The following is a 19,948-nucleotide window of genomic DNA, read 5'->3' as shown; positions in this document are numbered from 1 at the left end:
AGGCTTGTAGGGTTTGAGTTCACAATTTATATCATGCTCTTTAATACATAAAAATTGAGTGGCCTTAGTTATCTTTTGTGGGCTAGTGTTCTACAACTATGTGTTCGAGCTTCCATAAAATGGAATGGACCTAATTATCTTTTGTTAACTAGTGTGATATGGGTGTATATTGGAGCAAAAGGAAAGTTCAATCACTTCATAGAAGATCCTCCACCAAAAGAATCTAAGGGATTTAATGAGTGGAAACAAGATGATTTTGCAATGATGACATAGTTATCGAATGGTGTGGAATCCTTGGTTAATGTGGACACTCAAGTTTATGAGAAGATGTGACAAGCAAGAAAGTGATCACTTCATATGTCAAAACTTAAGATCCTAATGAGTACATGTTTACTAAAGAAGTCTTTTTACTACTTTGTGTATCAAGTTGTGTCTTATAGATATGTATGACTCAACTTGAGAGTAGTGTAAAAATAGTTTAGTAGCTTAGAGCATGTTTGGGAATTGTTTTCCAAACTTAAAAACACATTTGGTATTTTTTTTTTTAATGGAAAATAGCTTTTTGAGAACTTGTTATGAAAATAGGGTGTTTTCTAAGAACATAATTTAAATGTTTTAGAAGTTTTCACTTATTGTTTGAGGATGTTTTAAAATATAATTGCACAAATATGAAGAATGATTGAAAATAAAGCATTATAGAGAAAAATTATTTTTAAAGAATATTTAGAAACACAAAAAACAAGTTGAGAATATTCCAAGTTCTCAAACAGACTTATATTCTAGAAGATAATATAGAACTAATTTTTAAAACCATTTTTTGAGAATTATTTTAAAAAAATGTTCCCAAACAGGTCTTTAAGTATTTTTTTACTTAGGGTTCATTGTAATTTTCCTAATATCTCCTAGTATCTCTCAAATATCAAAGATTTCTAGGATTTTATATTTTCTCTATACATGCTAATGCAATATATGTACTTCTAGGTTAATAAAGTGAAATTTCCTTTATTTCACGAAAAATCACCACTATGATTATAGAAATAACTAAATGGAGCGAAAACCCTTTAATGGATTTAATCATAGGTATTGTAATATGAAAAGCTACTTGGATCCTCAACAATACAATTTTGCTAGTTCTTTCTCAATACCCAAACCAACTATTTGGAATTCCTTTCCAATGAGATGAATTCAACAACAAATTCCTATGTTAATATGCAAAGAGAGGCGAATTCAAAATTAAGCAATAAATATGGAAATTACAACAAAAATGAAATTAAATTCCTCAATAGTTATAACCTAGATTCTAAATAAAAACCTCTATTAAATGCCCTAAAGTGAGATGATTATAAATTTATATGATAAATATGCAAATCACTAATCATAAATCAAAAGGAAATAAAATTCCTCAATAACTATATCCAAAGATCTAAAAAGAAATCACAAGCTTTGACCATGATATTTTGCAAAATGGTTCCAACCTCTGTTTCTCACTTGGTTATTTACAAGATTAATTTAAAAATTGTTGTGCAAATAGTATGAAACATTTAACCATAGATATATGAGCAAAATATGCACCAAAATAATGTTTCTTATGGAGCTAATTTGCTTAAGGGCCTTAGTGTTTTGTGTGCTTGTAAATGGGAAGGTTCACAATAGGAATGTTGCCAGTTCATTTCAAGCAACTAGTGAAATGGAACTCTTTAAAGTTGAAAAATTGGGTATACAATCCTAGTATATAAGAACATCAAATAAAGAAGCAGCTAGATGATGCACCCGAAAAACCAAAGCAGAAATACTACTTCAAAACAGGACAAAAGGAGAACCCTACTTTCCAAGTATAACAAACAGACATGAAACATGTGTTTATATATCAAAATAAAAATTAATACAAGGATATGACATTACCAGCACATTCTTGGTCAAACTCAAGCATACAAGATTGAGTACAACTACGAACAGATGTAGTAAACCCTTCTCCTCTGTTCAATGATTGCTCCAGACAAGTCCTAAAATTTTCAAGTGCTATAGTACGTAGATGTCGCAACATGGTCAAGTATTGAGGATGAACACACTAAATAACATATGAAAAGTAAGCATTAGATAAATGTAAAAACACAAAGCAACAAGTAAATAAAAGCACACATATATACTTGTGTATATGCGTGCATGCATAAATTTATTATAGGAGAGGAGAGAGTTATAAATAGAGAGTAAAAGATAACAAAGGATGTGAGATCCTCATAAACCCATACCCCTACAGGCAACACCGAACATATAACTTTAAACAAGTTTCACCTAACACCATGCTCAAATCGCCACAGAAGAAAAATGCCCCTCTTATATAAAAGAATGCCAACAACCCACCAAGTCACTAAAACCTAAAAAATGGGCAAGAAACACATTTTTCCCCTTTTTTTTTATGGGTCTCTGCCTATCATGAAACTTCTTAGCATTCCTATGAATCCAAACTATCTACAGGTTGGCAAAAAATGTGTGGTGGCAAAGGACTCTGCTCTTGTCCAAAGCTCTCAAAGGGTATAACCAAACATGAAACAAAGACTTCTTGAGGACCATCAACAGATCCTAACAAATTTTTCTTTCCTTGGCTTTGAAAGCTAACTTAAACAACCATTATAAACCTTTTTTACCTTTCAACAGAATAAAGAGATAAAATAAACTTATCAAAATTGTCATTGTAAGGGTCCAAAACAACAAAGGTAAAGCCCCACATCCAAAACAAGGGTGAACCACTATCTTAAATGCCCTCTTGCCTCTCACAATTTTCAACATTTCATATATTACCATAAATAGTGAAAGTACATTTTGTGTTCTTCACTATCCAATACCAGTCCCCATGTAAATTACCAAATAATGGCCATACTCCACCTTTTACAAGTTCAGATTGACTTTAAGAGACGTAAAATTGTAAAAATTGTAGGTCACTTATATAGTGCATGAATTTTCTTTTTTGAGTGATTTAAATTGGACAGCTACTTTCAGTGACCTATATGTACTATTCTTTCGAATGCATTTTAAGGATGCAGCAACATGTTTTTTCCCTCATAGGGAAAGAGAGGAAGGAAGCAATTAGACCCAATCCATCTTGGTTATTTGAAATAATGTGTGCCACAACCCTATCATCAAAGGACAATATAAGAAGAGATGATCTGCTAATTCTTCATACTCATACATAACTTACAAATGTTAGGACTGAGAGCTTTGTAGGGCCTTCTCAACTGTAGGAAGTCATTATTTACCTTCTTGTGTGCCACTAACCAAACAAAAGATTTGATCTCAAAAGGGACTTGAGATTTCCAAACAAAGTTAGTCGAGAAAGTTGGAGATAAATCAGAAAGGTGGGACAAGACTAGAAAGAAAGACTTGACTGTAAATAACCCTCAAGAAGATAAAGACCAGGTTCTCGCATTTAGAACAGATGAGGTTAAGTACAAACAAGCAAGAGATGACATGAAACTTTCTAATTCTTCTATCTTAGAATCAGAAAGGTTACGACGGAAATTAAAGTTCTAAGAAAAAGGATGATTAGACCCAAGAATTGAAGAGATGGGAAGATTTTTAACTATGGCTATTATGAATAATCCTGGAAATTAGGAGACCAAAGGTTAGTCCCCTCTACCATAAGTTATCCCAACTATGTCAAGGAGTTTGGCTCGTTGATCCTCGACATCAAAGACATGTCGGAAGTTGATAAGTTGTTCAACTTCATGTTCGGGCTACAAGGATAGACCCAAACAAAGCTGAGGTGTCAAGGAGTGTAGGACCTGCCTATAGCCATGGTGGAAACCGATTGCCTTGTCGATTATCAATTGGATGCTTCATCTTCTATGAGTCAGAAAGGCTGAGCAGCAACAACAAAGATGAGGCAAAGAAGGGGAATCCTAAAACTCCAAGAAGAATGGAGGCAAGAAGGGGATGGCGATAGAAAAGGGAAGTGACAACAAGAAGTTAAAAGTCGCACCAAGGATAAATCCTTTTCAATTGTTGAATGCAATTCAAATAGAGAAAACCCAGAAAGATGAATGTAAAGATCAAGATGGGTGGTCAAAAGTGGTGACCTTAGTGGATAGTGGGGTTTATCCAGAGAAGCAGCAAGGTTGGGCCTAAAGTTGTGCAAGGATGGTAGCAAGTTGAAGGCAGTGAATAGTGAGGCACAGGAACCACAAGACTTGGCTAAGGATGTGGCTATTCAAGTAGGCAGATGGAAAGGTATGGTTAGTCTACTTAGTCTCCCTTTAGATAACTCCGACTTAATCTTAAGGAATAAGTTCTTCATGAGGGAAAAAGTGATGGTCTTTCCACACTTGAACGGGTTACTTTTCATGGATGAAACTCAACCTTGCTTTGTGTGGGGATTGAGAAAGTTGCCAAAGAGGGGTAAAGTCATCTAGAGAGAGTAGGCTCTTTGCCATTCAAGTGGAAAAAAGATTGGAAACAAGTCAAAAAACCAATGCTGCTGCATTAATGGGAAGCAAGTCAGATTGTGTTGAGGGAATTCCTAATGCAATTTCGCAAGAGGTGCAAGAATCCACTAATGAAAGGGCCAATGAACAACAAGATGAAATAGTGCAAGTTGCATAAGAGTCCCAAAGGGGAACCTCCAAATAGATGGAAGGCTTTGCTTGGAATGGAAGTTTCAGATCAAAGAATCAAGAACTTGAGAAGGCAGTTCAGGACTACCTACAGTCTAAGTCAACAAGGGCGTCGACTACATTAGGTACGTGTGGTTTGTTAACCCCTTAACATGGACCATGTGGTACTAAGGGCTTCATGGGTGAGCACCTTGTACCAATAGGGGAAGCCTTGAGGAAAGAGGCAAGGTGGTGGAGGGTTTATGGCATTAGGTTGTAGCACTTAAGTGGGTGAGAGGAGTCATGCACAGGATGAGCACACGAAGTGTATGCACGAGCCATGCACAAGCAGCACGCATGGGGTGCATGCACAAGCTACACGTACTGGTCGAGTGCACAGGGCTCATGCACGGGTCGCCCACATAGCAACCTCGTGCACACACATGAGGCATGAACACAAGCAATAAGAGGGTTTTTGGGAATTTATGAATTTCCTAATTATTTAATAAATCCATTATTCTTCCTCAAACATAGGTGATTTCTCTTCTAGAAACTTCTAAAAAGGGTCGAAATGCTCTTTAAGAAGGGGTAGGTGACTCAAGGTGAGACATGGTAGCATAGGCGTGGCCACACCAAAGGACCTTGGTGCAAGGCATATAACACAAGCAAGGCACATGGGGCCAGCCTTGTTGGCAGTCACACATGGACTCCACGACATGTAGTGGTGTGCAACTCGTGGTTGCAATCGCACAAGACATAATGCGGACTTCCCTCTCAATAGTGGCATAAGGGCACAATGACTTGTGCGAGGTAGCTTGAAGAGCCATGGGTGCAACACCACAATTTGTTGCTTGGATGCAGCATGGAGATGCAACAACAATGAAGCCAACTCAAGACATGACGCAGGATGCTAAGCACAAGGGTGTAATGCCTTGTGCCGGGATGAAAAGTCACGAGCACAATGCCATGACTTATTACTGCACCAAGAGATGATGGGAGCAACACGGTGTCATAGAAGCAACCACCAAGAGATGATGGGACACAACATGGTGTCATAGTAGCAATAGGAAGAGGCGTGGACTTCAAACAAGGGGTGGTCATGGTCCTCGCCAAAGTATGCAACGATGGGCAAGGAGCCAAGGTGTGATGCAACTCATGTGTGCAACGACACAAGGTGTGGGCATAGAGACAGTCGGTCGCCTTGACATGGATGAGACTCAAAAGTGTAGACCAAGAAGAGGCCTTGGCATGCACAGGAGTTGCTTATATAGGTGCATGCAGTAGCAGTAATAGCAGCACATAGAGTTCAACTTGAAGTGGGATTACAAGTAGAGTAAGAGTAGGAGTCTTATTCCTATTGTAAATTGTAATTGTATTCTAAGTAGGACTCAAAGTCCAAGTAAGAGCGGTTATTGCCATAGCCTATTAAGAAGAGTCCTAGTAGAACTAGGAAGTGCACTCTCGGTCTAACAAGGAGTGGGTGGCACCACTCTATAAAAAGAGGACGGGAGAGCCTCCTATAGAAATCTAGAGAGCATGAAATCACCAATGTTATTGTGGGAGTCTTGCTGAAAAATGTGTCTTACATTCTTATTCAGAGAAGTAATAAAATACAAGTTGGGGTCGGTGCCTTGTAATATGGTGTGTGCCTTGTGTGGGTTTCTTTGATCCAATCTTGTGTGGCTTTAGGAAGGGTGGCTTAGAGGGTTGTCTAAGTGTCGCACAGACATGAAAAATTATACAAGAATTTTCATGCCTATGACACCTTGTATAGTGAGACTTGTTGCAACATTTGTAATGTAATTCATGCTTCTAATTCCTTCATTAGTATCATATGCATTGAGAATTCCTTTCTATGTAATGTATGATTCCTATTCATTCATTGGTATCATGCACATTAATAGTCTCTCTCTCTTTATTATTTTATTGATATTAGCCCAATTAGTTCACACTGAGTCTAAGGTAGGTGGATACACCGAGGACACAATTGTGGATTCCTTGTAGATTGATACTATTGTTCGTAGCAATCTTAGGCAATTCATTAGTGTTTTGGTGTGTTACCTCCCATGTAGGTGGGATGACTTGTCTTAGTCATCAAAATGGGGTCTCTGAGGTGGTATACCAATATGTTTGGTTACATATTAACAAGACTTATGGAGGACATATCTATTGCTATCTGAGTGACATATTCTCTCCTAGCTACTATGTTGTAGGAGTTCTTAACCTTAAGGGGTATATAGACTAAAGTCTGGGTTAGTGGTCGCTATGAGTCATGTATGATCGAAACCCATATAGAGGTTATATATTCTCGTGATCTTGGGTGGTTGTTTATTCAACAAGTAGTCTATGTATACCAAAGGTGGGCATTGTGATATCCTGTTAGGGACAATATATCCCCTTTGAGTAATTCTAATGCCCATGATCAAGGTAAATCCTTAGCCATGGTAATTCCATTTTGCTAGTGGAATTGATGTTTTATCCTTCTACGATATGGTAACATTAGTTGATTATGGAAAAGGTGAACTTTTAACTCCAAGGGTAAAGATGTAAATTATTGGGGGATACCACATACCAAATAAATTACGTATATTAATTCTATTAGGATAAAGCCCTTAAAATCATGATATGATGTAATAAATTCAAAGTTTATTATTTGTTTAATAGAGTTCCATGTGCACTTTTATCTATCTTTATTCCTTGCATTATACCTTATAAGCATTCTGATTTACATCTCTTGCATTGTACATGACTTGGGTGCATTAGGAGTTGTATGGAAGATCCAAATTATTGGTTCCTTATAAGTAGATGATTTGTTCACAACCAGTTCATAAACTTGAGCAATTCATTTGAGGCTATAGTGCACTACCTCCTTATTTGAGGGATGCCTGGTCTTGGCCATCAGTATGAGTTTCATATGATGAGTGCATTAGTGCATATAATTACACATTGAACAAGACTTATTGTGAGTCATGATATAAGATAATCAAGTAGTCATGACTTCACCAAAATATGATGTTGTAGTGTCTCTCAACCTTAAAAGAATACCAAGTTTGTGCCAAAGTTAACAGTGGCTTTAACCTACGGGTGAGATCTTATAATGATCATATATTCCTTATGGATTGAGTCATTACTGATGAAAGCTGGTAACAATGGGTATTCTCAATAGAGACACTATGGCATCTCATAGGATTGAGATAGAGTGTCTCCTTGGGTGATCCTAAGGAGCTGTTCAAGGAAACTATGGTCATAACAATTCCTTGAGTGGAACTTAACATAAGTTCTTTGTGAGTTAGGATATGTCCGTTGATCACTATAGAAGGATTTGGAATTGAAGGATGATAGAAGTAATCTTAAGAGTTTGATAGCTTTCACCTTGTTAGATTACAGACACTAATTCATAGGGAGATTGTGTACAACGAATATCATATCATGAACCCGAGCACTTAATATCTCATTTTTTATTTACATAAGGTACTAGAGTGTAATTGATTCTCTATAGTGGGATATTGAATCAACTTCAGAATTAGATTCTGAAAGAGCCAGTACTGTCCTATAGTTCCCAGTGGTCCCTATTCGAGCTCATATACTTGATAACACGATTTTTTAGGGATATGCATAAGGGCATTTTGATAATTTTGTACCATTGCATAGAAGTTAGTGAATAGTATCTCTAGATTGGGCTATTGATTAATTAGATAGCCTTGTTGGATTAATTAATTAATTATGACCAATTTTAGGCTAAATTAAGTAACTCAAGCCCAAGGTGGGCTTAAGTTACTTAAGCCCAATAGGAGCCCTATAAATACCCCTTTAAGGGTTAAGGTTTCAAGTCTTCTTCCACCACAATTCTCCACATTTCATAGAGAGAGAGCTCTAGCCTCCATCCTCCAAACTCATACCATTTTAGTGCCTAACATCAAGGGGGAATCATTGGGTGGAAAATCGCGAGTCTACGAGATCTCCACGACTTCAGATTTGTTCTTTGTTGCAAGGATTAGATCTAGGAACATCCAGATCTAGGTAAGTTCTCTATTCTCATGTTCTAGATCCTAAAATTGAATTTATATGCATGTTTTCTTAGGTTTGTATGATCTAGATAAGCTTAGGGATTATTGTATGCACCTAGCTTGATTCTAGAATAGGAAACAAAGTAATCCAAGATTCCCTAAAAGTTAATGGGAAACAAATACCAGGATTAGTAGGTTATGGTACAACTACCAACAGCATGTGGTTGGATTTAATTAGTAGTGCACAAAAAATTGACTTTAGTGGACTGATAAATTTACAATGAAATTATGTTTATTAAATTTCATGGGAACCACAATCAAATGTTCCATTGGTCCTTGATCGAGCTACCTTCATAGGTCCATTTTTTGTGCGCAAAATTTAGGACTCTATGGTACAAAAGGAAATAGTTCAAAATACCAAAAATCAAATGGAAAAGTTCAAAAGACATCAAACATGCCAATAATCAAAAGGAAAAGTTCAAAATACAAGTTTGTATACTCCAGTATCAATTCATGAAACTCCTTAGGAAGATGTAAGTATGGACTTTGTTGTGGGGCTAACTAAAACACAACGGAGAATAGATTCCATCCTTATGGTGGTTAAGAGATTTTAAAAAATGGCTCACTTCATTTGTTGCAAAAAGACTATGGATGCATCAAATATAGCAAATCTCTACTTTCAAGAGATTATGCGATTACATGGAATTCCAAAATCAATCACATCACATCGAGACTCCAAGTTTCTCTCTCATATCTCGAGAACTTTATGGAAGAAGATTGGAACTAGGCTACAATATAGTACTTCCTATCCTCCTCAAACAAATGGATAAACTAAGGTTGTCAATAGAAGTTTAGGAGGTTTATTGAGGTGCTTGGTTGCAGAAAATCTTAAGTAATTGTTGAGAATCTCAATCATATCAAAAATTTTCTGATATGGTTGTTACCTATTTTTTAAGGATAATCTGGTTGTTACCTATTTTTTAGGGATAATTTGTTGTTTTTTTTTAAGGATGGGTTGTATATTTTAAATTTATTTTTTCCCTAAAAATTTGTGTGTACAGTTGTAGATTTAGTTTGATTTGTTGTAGCTTTTCTATAAAAGGAAGCATCTTTCTCTTATTCAATTAATATACGACATTTGTTTACCCTTTCCTACAGTAATGGGAAGTTCTGGTTACACAAACAGAATTTGCCTAAAACTATTCCAAGAATCGAACTACAGGAATAAGTCCTTTTAAGGTCGTTCATGGGAGGTAGCCGATGCATCTTTATGATTTAGCTCCTTCACTAGAAATGAGAAGAAATAACTTATAGGGTGAAAACATGGTTGACTTAAAACTACATAAAGAAATCATATTGAAGATCGAGGAGTTGAATGCATAGTATAAAAAATATGTAGATCAAAAGAGACACAACCAAAGCTTCCAAGAACGCAACATGGTGATGATGTACCTACACAAGGGAAGATTTCCAGCTAGCTCTTATTCCAAGCTAAGTAAAAGAAAGATAAGACCCTACAGAATTATCAAGAAGATTGGGGAGAATGCTTATGCGGTTGATCTGCCAAAACATACGAGAATAGATTCAACATTCAACATTTTATATTTATATTTATACACTAGTGAGAAAGTAAAAGAGGTCTTTGGCAACACCAAACTCGAAGACAAGCTTCTTCTAAGGAGGAGAGAATGATGCAGTCATTAATAAAGAATTGATAGCAAGTTTGAATAGTCAAAGGTTTGCTTGAGAAAAGTTTTCTATTAAATTAGAAGTCAAAGGGTCTTTAATTTATTTATTAGAATTATAATAAATGAATATATAAAGGCTATAAATTGTATCTTGAACACCATTAGAAAGTCATTGAGGGCTAGCAATATAAAAGTGAAGAACCTACTTATTGTAAAGACTCTTATTTTATTTTCTAGAAGAAAAATACTAAGGGTCTGTTTGGTTGCTGTTTTCAAGAACTGTTTTATGTTCTTGAAAACAAAAAACACTGAAAACGTGTTTGGGAAAGGGGGTGATTTTTGTTTTTGGTGTTTTCCGTGTTCTCGAGAGGCCTCATTTCAGAGAACAAAAAAAAGTTGTTTTGATTGTTTTCTTCACTATTAAAGGAAGAGTTGTTCTTCGTGTTTTCTTCTCCTTTTTTTGTGTTTCCCTACATGTGTTTCTCCTTTAGTAGTAAGAAATGAAGGTCATGGAGGATGAAGATGGCAGCCATGTTGGTTGACTATGGTGGTCCGGTACGACTCGATTGAGTCCTACCCGCCTTGACACTGATCGCACCAAGTCTAATGCCAGGTACGACCAATCCGATTATGAGATTCTCAAATCCCAATTTCAAACCATCAATCTTGTCTGCCATGAAGATTAAAGAAAAAGAATCATAACTATTCCCATTTAACCCAACTGTTACCTCTCTATTAAGATGAGAGATCAGGGGATGAGGGCTTCCTTACCTCACTACAATTGACGAACCGCGAGAGCTTCAATGCCAGTGGATGGTGACTCATCGTCGCCGACACCAGGACTGAACTTAATATTCTTCTCCAGCTCCGACGACCCTTGATTGTGATTGGGATTTGGGGGAGAGCTTTGGGTTTGGGGATTTTCCGGTGGTTGTTGGGATAGGGAGAACCATATTTGGTAAAGTTGTAATTTTATAATTTATAATGCAACATCAAATTTAATATTTGGTAAAGTTATATTTGGTAACTTATATGTAGCATCAAATTTAATATTTGGTAAAGTAATATTTAGTAAATGATAATTTATATGTTATAAAAAAACTTTAAATTTTATAATTTATATGCAACATCAAATTTAATACTTGGTAATTTATATGCAATATCATATTTAATAAATAATAACATGGTTTGTATAAAATACATTTACATGTTGATCAACCTCTGATATGTATTTATATGATAAATAGATTATATTTACATATGAATCATTTTTAATTTATTATATCATGTAATTATTTTTATCTTATAATTTTTTAAATTGCATTAGGAAATCAACAATTATTTTTAAATGGTAAAAAAATTATATTTATATTTGAATTATTTTTTATTTTATTAATTTTTTTACCTTATTTATCTATATCATATTCCATGTTCATATATATCTACTTAAATTTAACAAAAATTATAATTGGTGTAAATAAATTTAAGAATAATTTTTTAAATTTTAATAAAATGTGAATTTAAAAATTATTTATATGCTTATGATATCAAGTTAATTGAAGAAAAAAAAACCTTTAAATATGTTTTTTATTTTAATTGTTCTAAATTTTTTTTTTTATTAACTCAACCAAACATGTTTTTTTTGTTTTCGAGAACAAAAACTGTTTTCCAGAATCCAATTTCCAAACACAATTTTTTTTTTGAAAATACCAAAAACTGTTCTCGAAAACTGTTTTCCAGAACAGTTTTCAAAAACAGCAACCAAATAGACCCTAAGTGATTATTCAGAACTTTGTGGTTTTAGTTTATGCAGAGTGTTTTTCCTAGATTTCTCCTTAAGAAATCTAAGCTCCAATGGTGCTTGGAGTAACTTGGGTGTGGTTTACTTGGATAATAACTATATTAGTTTTTTAGTTTTCATCAATTGACTTTAGATATATCTTCCAAATTGCATAGAATACAGAAGACATATTGTTTGCATGCCAATGCTAAAATGTTGAACATTGTACCAATACTAACTCAATTACTTTAAAAGCTAAAAACACCATGGAGAAATTTTATGGAGAAAAATCATATCAAATGGTTTAAAGAAGAGGATTAGAACATATCTTTGTGTTTTCAAATTAAATTAGTTATCAAAATTAAGAAACACTATGTTAGAAGAAAAAAGGTCAACAAAAACTAATAAAATTCATCATATTGTCCAAGAACAAAACTGTATAACTTTACATTAAGGTATTTAAATGTCACTCAAACAACAAGAAATCCATAATAAATTAAACACCTTCCTATTAATTTTTTCCTAAAATAGGGGTGCTACCAAGATAAAGAATTTGAGTTCAATGACAAAATATAGACTTCTGTGTTTGTATTATGAATATGATTATAATTATAATTATAAAGAGTAGAGCGCCTTACATTTAATGCTTTTATCTCCAAATGTAGTCGTTTTGCATCTCTTACTTTTTCATCAAAGTAGATAGTCTCCTTGTCATATCTACAGGAAAAAAAAAAAAAAAAAAAACCAAAGAAAGAAAGAAAAATGTTTGGAGTAAGGAGATCAAACACTCAAAACCAAACATTCAAGGAATAGAATCCAATGCTTCAAGTATAACATAATAATTACTCAAGGACATTATAGTGATAGAGTTCCTTCTCAAATTTGACTGAAAATATGGTAAAAATTATTATTCTAATAGAGGAACCAATCCATGTATACTTACGAAGTTTTAGTAAGTTTAATATGAGAAATCATACATAGGCTTGCTGGATTCAATCTTTGACACTCACTTAAAGTTCAGTCACCCCAGAAGTAAGTTAGAATTAAAACATGAAAGGTTAAAGAAGTAAAAGAACAATGTGAAAGATAAGAGTAGTGCAGGTCCTAATGGAACCCAATTGTTATGGTCTTGACCTAAGATAATTGCACAAGAAAATTGGCCAAGAGGAGATTTGAGGTTATATTTTGCATGCCTTTCTTGTGCATTAAAGCTTATCCTCACTGTGCATGTTCTTGCTGTTTTCAATTTCACAACTACCTGCTACTCAGGCTCCTGAAGGAGTTTGCACATGGTTGACATTTTACTTGCTAATAGTCATTTAAGTTTGGTAATAGAGCTGCTGAGTGCTGAGTAAATTGGTTTCACTTTTATGAAATGGAGGAAGTAGGGGAATTAAGGATGCAGTCAACAGCTTCAAAGAAATATTGATGCAAAACCTATATGTAACTACAGCTGCTCACTGAATTTAGGATGAATATCTTGAGGCAGATATAACATTAACTGCATCTTAAGATTCTTTTCATTTTTCTGGAGATGAAGATCATACAATGAGTTTAGTAGCACAGATGTACCATATATATAATGCAAAGATATGAGAACTTCCACTTCACTACAATTTAAAACAATTAACTCCCATAAATCACAAAGTGTAGGTCAGTAGATTGTTTGGAGAAATAAACATTGTTGGAATTAGACAATAATAAATCAGAATCAGATGTAAACTTACTCAGAAAGATAGGTTTCCAGGATTGAGCTGATCCGTTTTCCAAAACCTGATACTGGACCAGCTTGAACAGCATTCTCCAACGCCACCAAATCCTATATGATCAACAAACATTTATCTAGTGAACGATTTCTTTTTAGAAGAAAGGTAACTCCAGGAAGGAAGAGAGGAGGAGAGAGTGTATAAGAGAAAGATACATACATACATATATATATATATATATAGAAAGAGAGAGAGGGAGAGAGAGAGAGAGTACCTTATCACAGACCAGACCAGAGAGCTTCTCATTGGCAATCTCTTCACACCGAACAGTAGCAACCATTACCTAGTAATCAGAAGATAAATAAAGGAGATAAGACATGTGATTGAACAGTTCTGTTTACAAAGAGGAGCAAGATAGAAAACCTTGTGTGCGGGAAGGTCAAGGTCCTTGTTTTCTCTTATAACTTGCCATATTTTCTGTGCACTGAAGCAAAATCCTGAGCCAGGGACAACGCCCCGTCTATCACCAGCAAGACCTCCAGGAGCAATAGAATGGAAAAATCGCTTCCTCAGTTGAGCAACCTGTATAAGAAAGCATATATAGCCATAAGCATACAAGTACCTTCTTACAACTCTAGATTAACATAAAAGGAAATGTACCTATAAATTTATGACCACTGATTGAATTAAATGCCAAGGATCCTAAACCTTAGTTATTTGATAGATTCAATAGTTTAGATTGCAAACCCATGACTTGGATTGAAAAAGATGTTGCAATACACTCCAAAGTTTATAACCGCTTGATTCTCTGCTATTTATATTAGAGGGGATACCTGCTCTTTAAACTGCTTCTCCTTCTCTTCATAGCTGGATAAAGCAACGACCTCCACCTTCAAGTCAAAAACTGGTCAAATCAGAAGAAAAGCTAAGCCAAATATCAAATGAGTGTACATATCGAATTAGTTAGTCACACAGGCTACGAGGTGATGGGCTGTGGGACAGTGTGTGGGGTTGAGGGAGGTGGCGTTCTTACATAGAAAAATTCACTAAGAGGTGTGTCCTTGAGTGCTTGGGGCTTAGAAACTGTATCCCATATCTGCAGCAACAGTGACCACCCATCATAATGCTGAAGAGAAAGAGTAACAAAGAAAAACTGATGCAAACTGGAAGACCATAAAACTATGCATAAAATACCTTTTGAATGTCTTCCCTTAGAACAGGTTCCAAATATTCAAGTGGAGTCTACATGTACAGTCATGAACAGGCAACAATTTCAAATGGAATAAAAAGGGGAAAAAGCTAAAGCCCAATATATTTCAACAAACACCTTTCAAGAAAATTTGCAGTTTGACTCCAGACCTTTGTTTTATCACGTATAACAAACAGTAGTGTCGTTTTGCGTGGGCTAAATAAGCGCATCATGACCTATAGAAGAGAAACGGGACTCATCTTATTGAATTTGTTATGCAATATTGTACTAGATACAAAAATATGGATAGGGAGTACCTGGAAAACTGTTTTCAGAAGAGGTTTGTTCGCAGCATGCTCTCGACCAATATCATGGCACCACCTGTAATAGATATTCAAATTCAATGCTCATATAGTTCTATAACAATATACCCTGAGCATCACCCGCCATTTATGTCTGCGAAACTCTTGATCTCATGATTTCAATAAACTGAAAAACAAAATTCATTCCTGCTTTTTCTTGCTTACAGTATTGGTCTTCCAAGGTTATTGTAAGTCGATGTGGACACTAAATCCTGACAACCCACGCACAAGCTTATGACTAAAAATTTCAGCAAGATAATTATGATGTACAGGCTGACATTTGGAAACGCAGGCATAGCTCAGTCCAGCATTCAGTAGTTAAAATTTTACAGCTCCTACATATACTCAAAGTACATGCAAACCATGTCAAGTATATATATGAAATACAGTACAAGCAAAAAAAAAACTCAACATGGGCACATAGTAATTTCTTTACATGCAGAACTACCAGTTCTTTAAAAGTCTGGACTGGGCTATGCTCAACCTGTGGTTGGGCTAGGCTTAGGCATATATATAACTAATAATACCTGTGGTTTGCCAGCCTGAGCTCAGCTCAGATCAACCACAGCTAGCACGAGATGCAGATAACCATCAACTTATCATGTAAGGAAAGAAAAAGGCATTAAAAGCACTAGAATGCTAAACTAAAACTCACATGTTTATCAGCACAATGTCTGATATTGCCAAAGCAAACAAGGCACTTTGTTTCTCAAATGCAGTATCATCCTGGAATAGACAAGATTTTGCCACAGGAAGCATGAGACAAAACAGAAATTAAGAACTCAAATGAAAACTCACCATTTCAACCGGTAAATAAGTTACACATGCACACCATCATTGCACAAACACTAAATTGAAAATAGTCATTAAGTGCTTAACAATGTTCAAAGATGGAACATAATCCCATCAATTTTGATAAAACTTAAAAGGAAAAAGACAAAAATAGTAAGTGGTCTCAGCAAGGAAAAACTATGATTTAAGTTTCACAATTATCCCAGTGATTTCTGATCATATGGGAAAAAAACAGCATAAAAACAAAAGCAAAAATCTTTTTTCCAATAAGAAATTAAACTTGTATTATATTTACATATATGTAAGAATTCGTACTAAAGAGAGAAGAATGAGAAATCCTTTAAAGGAAAAAGAAAAACTACAAGAGTATGTGGAGGTATGGAGCAAAAATCCTCAGAGTAGAAAGCCATTAGCCTTCTACCCTTAGAAGATAAAATATGAAAGTACAAAACCAAAAAATTGGCTCCTCTATTAGTCAGCCAAATGGTTTCCTGGTTAGATAATTTTAGCTTCCATAAAAACAACCTAACTCTAACCCAATTCCACAACCCTTTGTATCAAATGGTCTTATCTCCAAGATCCTCTACAATTGTTAGTCATCCAAGACCAAATTGTAATAGAATCCCTCTCCACCAGTAAATTTCTGACGTTAAATTCTCATACGACTTTATGATCCTCAAGCAAAGCAAGTATTTTCCTCTTCACTAACCAAACCCAAACTTGTTTCTCGACAAAAAGTTTGAATAATCTCACTCTATGATCCCGAATGAGTTCTCCAATGCTCATCCATCCTTGACTACCCAAGGAATATAATGTAGGACAACCCTAAGGTGACTGTTAACAATAAAAAATGGGTGAGCTAGGGCGTCACTGTAGACCCTCAATTTTGTCCCTTTAGCACATGTCTTTAAAATTCGTTTTCAATGCTCCACAATAGTTCCTTGGTGGCCCATTACTACTCGTACAACTTACCTTTTTCTGAGTCACCTTGGAGATTTTGATTGAGGGATTATTTGATCCTTTATTGTGACCCTTGGCAGCCCTAACCTAGACTTAGGCTTTTCTTGTTTTTTTAAGATAGCTTTTAGATACACTTGACCCATTAGGCACCACCCTAGGCCCACTTAGTCTCATCATAGGCCGTTTAGGCACACTTGGCCCATTTGGACATTTTTAGTGTGACTTATATGACTTGCGTGTTTGCATGGCTCGTAGGGCCCATTTTTGTTAATTTGTTTATTTTATTTTATTTTCCTCTTTATATTATTTTTCCTTAACTTATTTATTTATTTATTTATTATTTTTACCATTTTCTAATTTATTTACTTATTTATCTATTCATGCAATTATTTAACTTCTAAAATTTCATGTTTTTGCAAGGAAACTTACCATTGGAGTTTAAGGAAGGTGGGACTCTTCTTAGAAGGTTTTGGAGGGGAATTTGAAGTTGGGAAGATTGCCTTTTGATTGGAAGATTTAAAAAAAAAGAGAAGAGAAGAAGAAAGGAAATAGGAGAATTCTCCTTTTTGGAAACAAATTTAGGTCTTGAGGGGTGATATATATAGGTGAGAAAAGGAAAAGAAAAGGGGGACTGGCAGACGCATTGGAGGATTGGGAGAAATTCTGAGGATTTTTGAGGAGAAAGCACAAAGGAGCAGGAAAGGAACAAGTGCAACCGAGATCATCCAGGTATTTTTCTCGTTACTTTTGGAATTCTTACCCATATCTGATTTTTCTTCTGTATGTTCGTTTTAATGTTTGATATACTGTTCTTTGGTGTGGACGAAGAGGGCCACAAAATTGTTTGTTGATATTGGCTATTTGCTAGTTTGCCTCGAATCTGTTCCTGATCATCCTCCCACCGATCCGAGCCTGTTGAATGAAATTTGAAATAAGGCTTTCATGAGTTCCTCAATTTTATATCTTTGTTTTGTTTTCGTTCTTTATACTCTGTTTTCTCGGTTGCATCCCTCTGTTCTTCATGAGGGATTTTGGCTGCATAATCGCATGTGCTCCACCGAATGATAATGCCTGCTGAAACTTTGATATCAAAGCCCGGAATGCCTTACATTGATTGAGACGCGGATTACTAGAAAAGTGGCGAATATGTGGTCTGAATTTCTTCAGCTTTGGGTCCCGCTGACATTCCATAACTGGAGCTTATTTTATGAATCTGGGCCAATCATGCGAGGAGTGTGTGGAAACGGAACAAGTAACCAGATGGCATGCTGAAGTTCTATGGAGAGAATATCCCATTGCTTGTGAACCCCGCTTGAAGTGGTCCTGTCAGAGTGATTTGAGATATGCAGCCTCATCAATCCTAAAAAAATTGGTAGAAGACCTTCAGTTATGAAGAAGACCACTAAGACATCTAGGTAGGAGTCAATATTGTCGAGAGGTTTATGGAGTTTTGTCCATCATTGCGTTTCCTGACACCTCAGTTGCTGAGAACTCTGTTGATTCGGCGGAAACGTGGATTTAGGGACAGGAATGCAATGATATTGACACTTGAATATTGCTTACTTGACTTGAAAATGCCAGTTCGACCTGATAGTTTGTATGGTTTACCTTTGGTACCCCTTGCCAATGGTTTATTTACAGCATTTGACAAGATGGGAGTGGGTGAAAGGATTTATATTGCACGTGGAGATGAGTATGGTCTTCTTAAGGATTCAATTCCACATCAACTTGTAGACTCTGGAATTCCGGAAGGAATTCATATGAAGCTATGTGATATTGCCCAAACAGAAGACTTAAATATTTCTTTTCTGACATGCTATTTGCTTGAAAAACTTTTCCTAAGATTACTCCCAGCAGAGTGGCAGCATGCCAAACAGGTAATTTGGAACCCTGGTCACCAAGGCCAACCAAGTTTAGAATGGTTAAGACTGCTATGGACTTATTTGAAGTCATGTTGTGATGATCTCTCAGAATTTTCGAAGTGGCCTATTTTACCGGTTGGGAATAATTATCTCTTGAAGCTGGTTGAAAATTCAAATGTGATAAAAGATGATGGGTGGAATGAGAACATATGTTCTTTGTTATTGAAAGTAGGATGCCTATTTTTGAGGAATGACCTACCTATAGAGCATCCACAGTTGAAAAATTATGTGCAGCTGCCAACAGCAACTGGCATTTTGAATGCCTTACTGGCACTTGCTCATAATCCGGAGAATGTTCAGAAACTTTTCTGTGATGCATCAGAAGGGGAGCTTCATGAACTCAGGAGTTTTATTCTTCAGTCAAAGTGGTTCTCCGAAGGTCAGATGGATGACACACATATTGATGTCATCAAACACCTTCCCACGTTTGAGTAAACCCACTAAATTGCTTAAACCAAATGGTGTGTCTGAAGATCTTTTGAATGATGACTTTGTACGCACGGATTCAGAAAAAGAAAGAATCATTCCGAGAAGGTATTTAGAGGTTAAGGAACCTTCAAGGGCAGAATTCTACAAAGATTATGTAGTCACTTGCACGCCAGAATTTCTTTCACAGCAGGGAGCACTTTCAGCCATTTTACATGATGTGAAACTTTTGATTGAAGAAGATACCTCAATTAAACTTACACTTTCCATCACACCCTTTGTTTTGGCTGCCAATGGGTCATGGCAACAACCATCCAGGCTATATGATCCTCGAGTTCCCGAATTGCAAGACATGCTTCACAGAGAAGTTTTCTTCCCCTCTGACAAGTTCTCAGATCCTGAAACTTTGGAGACTTTAGTTAGCCTTGGCCTTAGACAAAGCTTGGGTTTTATTGGTTTACTTGATTTTGCTAGGTCAGTTTCTATTTTTCATGATTCGAGGGACTCAAAAACACTGGCTCAGGGGAGGA

The 19,948-nt window shown here is 35.7% G+C and overlaps 1 protein-coding gene across 3 annotated transcripts in view; it reads right to left on the bottom strand.

Moving 5' to 3' along the window:
- Positions 1-19,948, bottom strand: part of LOC100241105 (protein ROOT HAIR DEFECTIVE 3 homolog 2) — a 99,577-nt gene that overhangs the window by 47,807 nt on the left and 31,822 nt on the right. For all 3 annotated transcript variants that reach the window (XM_059740382.1, XM_059740384.1, XM_059740383.1), the window contains 11 exons: positions 15,974-16,044; positions 15,274-15,337; positions 15,127-15,192; positions 14,962-15,009; positions 14,801-14,863; positions 14,601-14,657; positions 14,191-14,349; positions 14,042-14,110; positions 13,789-13,880; positions 12,700-12,778; positions 1,903-2,068 (listed from right to left, as the gene is read on the bottom strand). In XM_059740382.1, coding sequence (XP_059596365.1) covers positions 1,903-2,068; positions 12,700-12,778; positions 13,789-13,880; positions 14,042-14,110; positions 14,191-14,349; positions 14,601-14,657; positions 14,801-14,863; positions 14,962-15,009; positions 15,127-15,192; positions 15,274-15,337; positions 15,974-16,044 — 934 coding nt within the window. The remainder of the gene's footprint in view (positions 1-1,902; positions 2,069-12,699; positions 12,779-13,788; positions 13,881-14,041; positions 14,111-14,190; positions 14,350-14,600; positions 14,658-14,800; positions 14,864-14,961; positions 15,010-15,126; positions 15,193-15,273; positions 15,338-15,973; positions 16,045-19,948) is intronic.

Source organism: Vitis vinifera, chromosome 10 (genome assembly GCF_030704535.1).
Source record: "Vitis vinifera cultivar Pinot Noir 40024 chromosome 10, ASM3070453v1".
Taxonomy (NCBI): Eukaryota; Viridiplantae; Streptophyta; class Magnoliopsida; order Vitales; family Vitaceae; genus Vitis; species Vitis vinifera.
The sequence above is the reverse complement of the archived record's forward strand: the minus strand, read 5'-3'. Positions and strand labels throughout refer to the sequence as shown.